This window comes from Argentina silus (genome assembly GCF_951799395.1).
Source record: "Argentina silus genome assembly, chromosome: 20".
Classification (NCBI taxonomy): Eukaryota; Metazoa; Chordata; class Actinopteri; order Argentiniformes; family Argentinidae; genus Argentina; species Argentina silus.
Window position 1 is genome coordinate 15724852 of NC_139674.1, and position 12431 is coordinate 15737282.

The 12431-nt window shown below is 46.6% G+C and overlaps 1 protein-coding gene across 1 annotated transcript; it reads right to left on the reverse strand.

Annotated features, from left to right (window-relative positions):
• Positions 1-340: 340 nt before the first annotated feature.
• Positions 341-9844, reverse strand: gxylt1b (glucoside xylosyltransferase 1b). Its single transcript, XM_083692481.1, has 7 exons — positions 9584-9844; positions 7563-7767; positions 7121-7252; positions 6656-6907; positions 5745-5868; positions 4835-5007; positions 341-1911 (listed from the first exon to the last, which is right to left on the reverse strand). Exons 1-7 carry the CDS (start codon positions 9811-9813, stop codon positions 1756-1758), a joined length of 1272 nt encoding a protein of 423 aa, XP_083548607.1. The 5' UTR covers positions 9814-9844; the 3' UTR covers positions 341-1755.
• Between the last annotated feature and the right edge of the window lie 2587 nt (positions 9845-12431).

Below are 12431 nucleotides of genomic sequence, written 5' to 3' on the forward strand. Positions count from 1 at the left end.
GGCCTAATGTAACATCAGTATTGAAGTATTCTCCTGGGTCCACCAGGGTCCGTAGAGGACTCATTTCATATCTACTACCTTTACTTGTTTCTCAAGCTCTACAGATGACAAAGTTGCAATCCTCGCTCTCTCACACACACACACACACACACACACACACACACACACACACACCCTCATATGTATCACTAAGCTAGCCTTCAATTCTCCCCTCTCGCTCGCTGCATTGAGTATGATGTACAAACGCTGCCATCTGGTGGACAGAGGATTAACAACATCTGGGACTTAATTGAACCAAGAATGCTTATTAGTGCAAGATATTGTTCAGTTCTCCAAAAAAAAAAGTGAGTGGCTTTATTGTAAAAAATATACTGCATTTGACTCTTTACACATAGAAAAACACATACATGGAAAAGATATGCGTTCTAAACACAACGATTCATTTTCAGGAAGAGGACATAAAGAGATAGTTAGTTTTAACAACAGGAGGACTACTGGTCTTCATCTTTGTTTTAGTTATACATTCAAGAGTGCAAAAAGACGGCAAGAAACCTTTGGTAACAGCTATCAACACCACAAGACATCTCTGTCTAATAAACAATCACAAAAACTCCTTTCAACAATCTCAATGTGAGCAAAACGCTGGCAAATGATTCACTGACAATCTTTCAGGAGGGAATCGACAAAACACCATCACAGCAATATAAAATCTCATTAAAATATATGTTTTATGAAAATAAATGCGTATGAAATCTGTCAGTGCAAAACGATGGAGGGAAAGCCCTTATGCGTCACGCACAGCTTATGAAATTAAAAATAAAAAAGTAAAAAATAAAAATTAATCATATAAAACTGTAAACTGGTAAATGTACAACTGAATGTCCGGTAAATTACCATTTATAATGCCAAATATGCTAAAAGACAGGGAAAACCATACTGTGTGTGTTCCACTCTGACATCACACACACACACACACACACACACACACACACACACACACACACACACACACACACACACACACACACACACACACACACACACACACACACACACACACACACACACACACACACACACACACACACACACACACACACACACACACACACACACACACCTCTCTGTGAGGTGTTCAGAGGTAGCCCAGTCTGACACACATCAACTCAAGTGTCGCCCTCAGATCTTGAGGTTGTCCGCTTGGCTTAATGGTGGACGCTTGGGTCTTCCAGGTGGGAGACCCGGGTTCAAACCCAGCCTGTCACATACTATGGTTCTAGTTTACATTCCCCAGGGGGCTCAGAGTAGCTCCTGTCTTTTCTATGACTGGTACTGGTTCTGATACTGGTTCTGTATTTAATATATCTGGTACCATTCAGCCTAGACAAGCTGTTTTAGTTCTGATAGTTGGTTCTGTATTTAATATATCTGGTACCATTCAGCCTAAACAAGCTGCTTTAGTTCTGATAGTTGGTTCTGTCCTAGTCTGGACCATTGTGACCCGATCTGTTCCACAGTACAGTACTGTGTATTCTCTCCAGTATGGATAACCACGTCCTTCTGGTCAGAGCAGAGTGGTCACTTAGTGAGTGTTCATGTTACGGTCAGGGAGGCTGAAGAGCGTTCCTGTTATGGTCAGTCACACCCTGGACCGGTTTCTTGGTGGCGTGGGGTTTCCCACAGTGGTTTCTGATAGTGTGCGGTCGTGTTACGGTCAGGGAAGCTGTAGAACGGTCCTGTTGCGGTCGGGTCCTTTTACGGTCGGTTCCGGTTGCGTTTCATGATCAGGCTCTGGGCCAGTCTCTTGGTGAACAGGGCGTGGCTCCTCCCACAGTAGGTGTGGGTGGTCTTCTCTAGCTCCGCCTCCAACGGAACGAGCAGGGTGCTCACAGGCTCCGCCCCAAACGAGTACTGGGAGGGAAGAGGAGATCTGGCATCAGTTTACAGAGAATTATATGTACATCTATATCTATATACATATCTACATCTATCTACTGCAGGGGAGGCTGGTGGAGGTAGAAATCGGAGTACGGACGCATTGTAATGCATGGAAGGGAATGAGGAATGGTATCAAACACAGTTACAAACCCCAACCCTAACCCCAACCCCGACCCCGACCCCAACCCCAACCCCAACCCCAACCTCAACCCCAACACTGATGGAACACTTTGAAACAGTCATTTCATTGGATGGTTTTATCACACCAGAAAGAAGAGCATCACAAAAACAACCACATCAATTTATTCACGTCTACTTTCCAGTGTATACTTTCCAGTGTATACTTGCTAGGGTACTAAATTAGTAATTTAGCTCATCTTTTCGTCTGAAAACTCCAGTCAAACATGCTGAGTCGGTGCAGAGGAGACACCCAGAAAACACTCAACATAATGAAAACACTCTTTGGAGTTATCGTCGTGGATACGTCTTCCTGTCTGTCCGATAATGAAAGCCCGTTTTTTACAACACTCACAGGAAATTAGACGAAATGACACATTTTACGCTAACTCATTTGCCAGCACACTAGCCCCTAGTAACGGATCACTAACAGTAAGGCGGTTTTACGAGCATTCGCACGCACACGCACACACAGAATCTCACATCTCACACACACTCTCTCACACACACACACACACACACAGAATCTCACATCACACACACACGTGCACGCACACTCTCTCTCACACACATCACCGGTCATAAAGCTATGTTTCCACCCTCCCTATTGATTATGGATGGGTGATGGTGATGGGTGATGGTGATGGTGAGGGGAGGGCTGTCGTGTTCAGGCTCTCTAGACGGACCACCGGCACTCAAACTTAACGGCTCTTTCCTGGGCCGAGCTTTTACAGCGGCACGGCGCTTTATGACCGACACACGCACATAATATGTCTGAGGACAGTAGAGAGAGAGAGTGTGTGTGTGTGTGTGTGTGTGTGTGAGCAAGTGTGTGTGTGTGTGTGTGTGTGTGTGTGTGTGTGTGTGAAAGTAATAATGTTGCAGGAGCACTTCAGGCCTTGCTCTTCCCCCCAGAGGGTGGCGTGTGACAGAGCATCAATAAAAGGGGACGGAGACGGAGACGGAGACGGAGAGAGAGATGGAGACAGAGCTGACCAGAGACAGAGATGATCCATCTCCCAGTCAGAGGGATGGAAGCCACATCACAGTGTCAACGTCTCTGAACAACCTGCCAAGTTTCAAGCTTCAAGTTTATTGTTACGTCTCAAACACGAGTGCAGGGAGTCAAATTCTTGGGCAAAGTGTGGTTGATAAAGGTGGGTCCCTCCGCCTCCCGGGCCCTGTACAGAGGGTCTGTGTCTGTGGTTAGGAGATGCTACACTGGCTGGCTCATGTCTTTTCTGTGTCCCATCTTCTACCTCCGCTGGAATTGGATTGGTTTAAAAGCCCGAGCTTAGACCAATCCTGTGCTTGTAAATCCACTTTTTTTTTTTAAATATGTTTTTAGGGCATTTCTGCTTCATTGGGATAGAGACAGTAGAGATTGACAGGAAGGATGGATGAGACAGGAGGGATGACATGGCATGCGCCTTAGTGTGCTACGCCACTGAGCGCCCCCGTAAACCCACGTTTGAGAAGTGCACAAGTGCGTACTTCAGGAGAAGGGTGGAGAGCGTTTGATGACAGGGAGCCCCCACCATGGAGGAAGACCAGCCCGCGGCTCTATTGACCGACCACAGCCTCTAATGAAACGTTGTGTCCTTACTGAGCTAAACCAGAGGAGATGGAATCTATAGTCATTCCTGCCAGGCTGGTCGGGTTTAATCACAACTCTAGAAGACAATCAATAGGAGTTAAGACGGCCAAGCTCAACGACAAAACCACCACATGTGTGTTTCTTTGCGTTGTTTGTGTGTGTGTGTGTGTGTATGTGCGTTTCTTTGCATTGTGTATGTGAATGTGTGTGTGTGTATGTATTTATTTGCAGTGTGTGTGTGTGTATGTATGTGTGCGTGTGTGTGTGTATATGTGTGTGTGTATTTATTTGCATTGTGTGTGTGTGTGTGTGTGTGTGTGTGTGACACTGTATGCTGGTGGCTGTCAGACGATGAAGTAAAGATATGGTATTGATCAGGTATCTCCCTGATGTAAAGATATGGTATTGATCAGGTATCTCCCTGATGTAAAGATATGGTATTGATCAGGTATCTCCCTGATGTAAAGATATGGTATTGATCAGGTATCTCCCTGATGGAGGGGAACTGCTTCGTTAATGGAAAAACAAATGAGAACCTGGACATTGATGACATTGTTAACTAAATGTCCCTCCTATAGTCAATATCATTACAACAACCCTATTCATTAGACAACACTAAATGCCGGCGTCCCACACACAGATTAAGCCTGGTCCTGGACCAATAAGACCACCCTGGTCCTAGACCAATAAGACCACCCTGGTCCTGGACCAATAAGACCACCCTGGTCCTGGACCAATAAGACCACCCTGGTCCTAGACCAATAAGACCACCCTGGTCCTGGACCAATAAGACCACCCTGGTCCTAGACCAATAAGACCACCCTGGTCCTGGACCAATAAGACCACCCTGGTCCTGGACCAATAAGACCCTGCTTATGGGGATTCTCAACCTAACATGCAGATAGTCCAGGACTAGGCTGTGTTTGTCCTAAATTGGCTGTTTGTGCCTTCAAATGAGGGATGAGTGAGAGGGGGAGGAGGAGGAGGAAGAAGGAGGAGGAGGGGGAATCGGAGGAGGATAATGATGATGATGATGATAATGATGAGGAGGAAGAGGATGATCATGATGAGGAGCAGGAAGATGATGATGATGATGAGAAGGAGGAAGATGAGGATGTGTACCTGTCGTATGGCGTCGTAGACGGCCCTGAAGGCGGGTTGTTTGTGGTCGTGGTAGACCCCCCGGTTCCCGTGCAGGATGAAGACCCCCTCCTCCTCGGCTGAGCCACAGTTGCTGCCGTAGATGCAGTGGTCCGGGCGGTAGTTCCACTGGCAGGGCACCTCCAGCAGCCTCTCTGGAACAGGGGAAGACAGGGTTAATGAGGAAGAGGAGGAGGAGGAAGAGGAGGAGGCACCTCCAGCAGCCTCTCTGGAACAGGGGAAGACAGGGGTAATGAGGAAGAGGAGGAGGCACCTCCAGCAGCCTCTCTGGAACAGGGGAAGACAGGGTTAATGATGAAGAGGAGGAGGAGGAGGAAGAGGAGGCACCTCCAGCAGCCTCTCTGGAACAGGGGAAGACAGGGTTAATGATGAAGAGGAGGAGGAGGAGGAAGAGGAGGCACCTCCAGCAGCCTCTCTGGAACAGGGGAAGACAGGGTTAATGAGAAACAGGAGGAAGAGGAGGAGGAGGAAGAGGAGGAGGCACCTCCAGCAGCCTCTCTGGAACAGGGGAAGACAGGGTTAATGAGGAACAGGAGGAAGAGGAGGAGGGGGAAGAGGAGGAGGCACCTCCAGCAGCCTCTCTGGAACAGGGGAAGACAGGGTTAATGAGGAAGTGGTTTTAACCTTTCAAATATCCAGTTCAATGGGTATTCAGTTGGGTCGTCCCAAAGATCCCACTTAGCATCTACCAAGGCTAACCAGGGTTGTAGTGCAAGATGATGTTGAGCAGGTCCTGGTTTCCCCAGGTGAGGGCTTAGAGGTCAAGGGTTAGGGGTTAGTCTTACCTGGGTTGTGGTGGAAGATGATGTTGAGCAGGTCCTGGTTTCCCCAGGTGAGGGGTTAGAGGTCAAGGGTTAGGGGTTAGTCTTACCTGGGTTGTGGTGGAAGATGATGTTGAGCAGGTCCTGGTCCCCCCAGGTGATGTTCAGCTTGTACTTCTGCAGCAGAGGCATCAGAAGCTCCTCCCACCTCAGACCCACCGGGGTCATGTCATTCTGCTCACAGGAAACAGGAAGAGGAAGGGTTACAGAGACGCACAATCACTGTTATACAGTAGCCTGCTAATATCAATTTACAATACCTGGGCTGACACGACATTACATCCAAAATGTACCACCAACGGTGACCTCTTCTGGTCGATGATGGTATTACAGTTACAAAAACACATCAACGATGGACCTGACTGCTTTATTGACATGAAGTGGATTTAACACATTGGTGATGAATTTGAGGAGTTCCCCCCCCAAGCCAAATACCGTGGGAAAAGCTTGGATAACTATGAAAGTCAACAGAATGTTTTTGATCTTCCTGGTTAAAAAGAAAAGGTTTCATAAGATAACAACAACAATTATTTAATAATATGGAAATAACTTGTAAAATACATAATAAAGTAAGTGTCCCTGAACTGAAGGCACCTTGAAGTAGGTGGCTCTGATGTGGGTCATGTTCATGAGATTTCTAACCCTAACCTAACCCCATCCTAAGCCTAGGCCTAACCCTAACCTCCACCAGCCTCCCCTGGTCTAAACCTACCTTGAATAACATGGATATAACTTATAAAACACAAAATAAAGTGTCCCTGTCTGGATGTACCTTGGATGAGAAGGAAGAGGAGGAGGATGATGATGAGGAGGAGGAAGAGGAGAAGGAGGTGGTGGAGGAAGAGGAAGAAGAGGAGGAGGAGGAAGAGGAGGAGGTGGAGGAAGAAGAGGAGGAGGAAAAGGAGGAGGAAGAGGAAGAGGAGGAGGAGAATGAGGAGGAATAAGCGGGTCATGTTCGTACCTTGAAGTAGGTGTCTCTGATGCGCGTCATGTTCATGAGCATGACCCCGGAGTTGACGCCCGTCGTGCCGTAGTACGGGTGGCGGGCGAAGCGGTTGTACCAGGCGATGCGCGGCTCCTCGTGTTCCGGCGCCATGGCGGCGAGCTGCGTGGCGTTGAAGCGCGCCAGCAGCGCCCAGAGGTCGTCCACGGGCTGCAGGAACAGGATGTCAGAGTCCACGTAGACCAGGGAGTCCACGTCCTTCAGGATGAGCTGGAGGAGACACACACAGGCGGTTTAGGTTGGCCCTTTAGCGTTAGCATAACATTTAGCATGACGTTGGGCATTAGCATAACATTTAGCATTTAGCATGACGTTAGGCATTAGCATAACATTTAGCATTTAGCATGACGTTAGGCATTAGCAAAACATTTAGCATTTAGCATGACGTTGGGCATTAGCATAACATCTGCTGATGAAACTCACAGGTAGGAAGAGCCTCTGGGAGGCGCAGGGCTTGAAGAGTTTCTTCCACTCTCCTGCATGGTCCCTGGGGAAGGTGATGGGGTAGAGGGTGTAGTTGAACCTGGACCGGACTGGACCGGGCCACGAGTCCAGCTAGAGGAACACAGCAGCAGAAACAACACAGGGATTATATCACAGTGTGATATAATTATCAGAATCAGAATCAGAATTATTTTATTTGGCCAAGTATATTTGCACATACAGGGAATTGACTTGGTGAGGTTGGTGCATGGACATAAAAAACAAATAGCAAATATTGACAACAAATTTACAAATAAGATCCTACATCACAATCATATGTGCAATACACGTAACATGTGTGTGTTCAATATATGTGTCCGGATTTTCTAAGTATGTTGATAAGTCTAAAGTCTGTGTTTCAGTGTGCGATCCCACGACTCACCGCTTGTACGAACTCGGGGTGCAGCTGGTCGTCTGCAAAGATGTGCAGGCGGAGGGGTTTGACGCTGAGCAGGACGGCAGACTTGAGCATGGTGAGGGTCTCCTCCAGCCTCTGGCCACAGGCCACCACCGCCAGGTGCATGCTCACCTCAGCTCTGCTTCTGGACGCCCTCTCCTCCAGACCCACCTGCTTACGCATAATATACCTGGAACAGGGACACATGAAGGGAGGCGGACCTAAGTTTACATTTACGGCATTTAGCAGACGCCTTTATCCAAAGCGACTTACAAGAAATACAGTTGTCTAAGTCAGTGAATCATCTGTCCATCAGTCATCATAAGATAAAGCAATCTATGCTAGGACCAGGGGTTATTGGCAGTCACAATGCTAGAAGAAGGAAGAATTATTTCTTTTTCCATTAATTTATTTACAGTACAGAAACTTGTACAGGGGGGTGGTGGGGATGAAGAGGTGTTTAGGAGGGACAGTTAAGATGTAGCCTGAGGAGATTTTCAATCTACGGCGGGAGATTGGTAGTTTGCTGGAAAATCTTTCACCTCTGGGCACCTTGGTGAAATTCTGTTGGAAGTTCCAAAGAACAACACCTTCGCTAATAATAATAATAATAATAATAATAATAATAATAATAATAATAATAATAATAATAATATAACCCCCCCCCCCCCCACGAAATGGACTTGCAGTGTCGGACATTCGCTGTTGTGTTTCTGCATGTGTCCACGATTCCAAGTAGCAGTCACCAGAGACACAAATGCGAAGATGAGACAAGTCCATTCCCGACCACCAGAGGGCAGTCCTCTGTGGAGACAGCGGGACCGTAAGCGTATAATATATACGCCATTCAGCTGACGCTTTTATCCAAAGCGACTTACATTGCAGTGAGTGCATACATGTCAGTATATATGGTCCCAGCGGGAATCAAACCCACGACCTAAGCGTTGTTAGCGCCATGCTCTACCGACTGAGCCACAGAGGACCACATAACAAACCACTTGACTGACGGTGCGACGCCAGTGTAAACAGCTCTCACACTACTGGAACTGCAGAGAAACCACTCCGAACAAAAGGCACCACTTACGCGACCCATTCACTCTCCAGTCTCTTATCTTGTGTCAATATTTGAGCGAATCTGAAGAGCTATTCTGCGGTGTAATTACAGAGAGGGACAGGGAGGGGTATCCACATGTCTCTGCAGCCACACGAAGGATCAGATTGAGAGACTGGATGACTTTCAGAACACTTAAACACCCCAGACCACCGTGTTCATCAGCCATGCCCGTGTGGCTACACAGGCCTAATACGGTTGTCGAACAGCATGTTTATCAATGTCATACATGGTTTTGTTGTTGTGTTTCGACTCTACGTGTGTTTACGGACACCTGGGGAAACAGGCTTGGTCGGTCACACCTCGCCGGTTTTGCACAGAGGTGTGTGTGTGTGTGTGTGTGTGTGTGTGTGTGTGTGTGAGAGAGAGAGAGAGAGAGAGAGAGATCAGCTGAGAAAACAAAGCTGTGTTTGCAGATGTCTCCTGTCTCGGCACCTTATACTGGTCATAAAAAATAGAAAAAACCCCAACTGCTGTCCCTACAACAACAGCTATCAGTCTCTCTCAAAAGAAAAGACATCTTATTGAGTGAAATTCCTCTGAATGTTGGCTGTATGTCACACTGTGACGTATCAATATGCAACTGTTGCCCTGCCAGTCGTCCTGTTGCTTGTTCCACAAACTGACAGGTTTTCTACATCCAGTTACCTTACTCAGCGATCTAGTGAACCTACTCGTCGGAAATCAAGACACATTGTTTAAGTTTTAACTATCTACTGCACATCTGTCAACAATGCAGATTCCAATACTTTTATAATCGTTGCAGCATTTGAAAATCTGATTTTTCGCCCCACGAGTCAAGCAACGTTTCCGTTTACATCAACGACACATGAAATCAAATTAAAACACGTTTGCAATAATCTACAAGCCACCGAAAGTGCCAATATAAACCCACCTATTGTACCAATGTGGTTTTTCGGGGCCTGTTTTCAGTGTTTTGTCCGCCCCTCGCTTGATTTCTTGTCCAATGTCTCTTCGCTGGGAGGCGGCTCGTACGAGAAACGTCCTCCTTCCGAAACCTCCGACCACCGACACATCTGAGTAAACTAGTTTACTGTACACGTACAGGACCGATAACACGGCGAACACCGTGCACAAGAGCAGTGCACGAATGTAACGCCGCATTATTAAAAGTTAAGGCGCTTTCAAAGCACCAAGTCATGACACCAGAGCAACAAGCAGGCGCTAGGAGGCGCGACGGCGATGCTCCTATTCACACCAATGGGGGAAGGGACGGTGGGACGGTGCAATGATACAAGTCAAACCCTCCCCCTCTTGAGAAGTAAGTACCAGAGAGGGATATGCGAATCTCTCTCTCTCTCATATCTATCTATATCTCTATATCTATCTATCTATCTATCTATCTATCTTTGGTACTACTGACTGTCATATTAACATTCATAAAGACCAGATAAATGTTACTCGACGTAGTTACTCGTCACAATTTTGACGAAGGAAGTTGTAAGCTACATTTTCTCATCATTATATTCATCTGATGGGATTCATCTGATGGGATTTATGGGTTTCTCATCTTCCACCAGGTGGCGCTATAAGATAGAACAAGGCAGAGGTCTTGGCTAGAATGAATTAATTACAGTATAAAGTCCCAACAAAAACCTCAGGCCACCAAAGATACAATTGGGGACTATTGTAGAACCTAAACCCACATTACCATTTCAGTAATGTGAATATTACCAAGGCTGGATTATGGAGCGGGTCAGTGGGGCCAGGGGGCCTCCAAGCCTCAGGCCGCATGCAGTGCGTGGCCCAAGACCTCCGAAGGAAGTTGAACGCCTCCGGGCCCCTAGGTGTTTAAAACGTAAGCTGACCACTAGGGCCCCTGGACCCCTCAGCGCTTAGAGTGTGAGGGCCCCCAGGCCCCTTGGCGTTTAAAGAGTGAGCTGACCACTAGGGTCCCTAGGCCCCTGGGGCTTAAAGCATGAGCTCACCACTAGGGGTACACCACTAAAAGGGTAGCTAGCTACAGTGGGTTGAATAAATAGTCATGATGCTTAAATCAAAGCTACTAGTTAGCTAACTGTTAGTGCTATTAGTTCAAAACTACTATTAGTTCAAAACATGGGATGCTGTGGCCGTGGGAACAAAAACCAGATTGAGAGTTTATAAACTAGCGGTTTTGTGAAACACTACAATTCTTTGCCGAAAGCTATATTTTTTCATACACAAACGCATATATAACAGACCCAATCCACACCTAAAGATTAAGGAAAACCTCATTAATTTTTTCCATAGACCGTCTTGTTTTCAGATCCACGGAAGTAGATAATGCTGACGCTGACATGCAAATTGTCGACAGCGCTTAGGTCTTTTTCTCCCCCTCCCCATGGATGGGGTGTGGCCTATGTGGATGGATGGGGTGTGGCCTATGTGCATGGATGGGGTGTGGCCTATGTGCATAGTCTCCACCAAGTCATTTCACTGACTTATCAGAAACCTTGGTTAGTTGTTCAGCCAAGTTATCTTTTGAATTTCAAGAAACATAATTCTCTCTCTGTCAGGCAGATATTTCTTGGTAGGAAAAGCCACAGCCACATAGTTCTGAAATATGGATCACAAACGTTGGAATAGTGGTGCTTCCAAAAGGAAAGCCGAAAAAGAAAAGGAGGCAAGAGAGGCAGTTTTGCTTCAAAGTGTTCCACTCATTGCCAACTTCTTTCAAAAACCCTCTGATAGTAATAATGATGACAGCAGCACTATTGTCAGCTGTGAGGAAGGAACCAGCACTAGTTCAGTTTCCAGTAATGTTGTCACTCCCCCAGAGCCATCCTTTGAAGGCGAACCGTCAACAGCCAATAGTATACAAGAACCATCATTTCCTCCTCAGGAGCAGTTGGGCAGTTCACAAGAATCAAATCAGCAACCAAGCCATTCCTGGTGTTATGAGGTCACTGACCCTGCATTTCGGCAAAGCACTTCCAGTGACATTGTTAAGTCAGTGCTTATTGAAAGAGGAGCAGTCCCCTTCCAAAACCGCAGTGAAAAATACCCAGCTTCAGTCTGAGACAGAGCGCTTGTTGGAAGGACTAGAAGTTTCAACAATGAACTTCTGAACTGTATATTGCCAAATGGGCAGAAGGTTTCTAGACAGTGACTACTGTACTGACCCTCAACAGGTTGTGTGCACTGTTCTGCATGAAAACTGTTCTCCAGCAAGCTTGGTGGCTTTAGTCAGGGGTTTAGTGACGGGAAGCACTCTGAAAGAATAGGGGAACACGAAAAGAGTGCAGAACACAGATCATGCATGCTTGCCTTGCACAAAGGGCAGTGCTATAGATGCAGATCTCATGCAGCAACTTGATGGGGAACGTAAATACCGGAGGGACATTTTGAAAAGAGTTGTAGCAGTGATCAAGTTCTTGGGTGAAAGAGGACTTGCGTTTAGGGGAGATGATGAACGGTTTGGGTCAACCCATAATGGTAATTTCCTCGGCATCCTAGAATTGCTATCACAATTTGACTCATTCTTAGCTGAACATATTTAAAAAGTTTGGCGGAAAAGGAAGAGTCACAGTGTCCTATTTGTCATCGACAATATGTGAGGAACTCACTGAGCTAATGGATCTGAAAACTCGCCAAACAATAACAGATGAGTTTCGGGATGCCAAATATTTTTCAATAACTGTTGACTCCACCCCAGACCTGTCACATGTGGACCAACTGACGTTCATATTCCGGTTTGTTAACAGCAGTGGGAATGTGGTGGAACGATTCCTGGGCTTTGA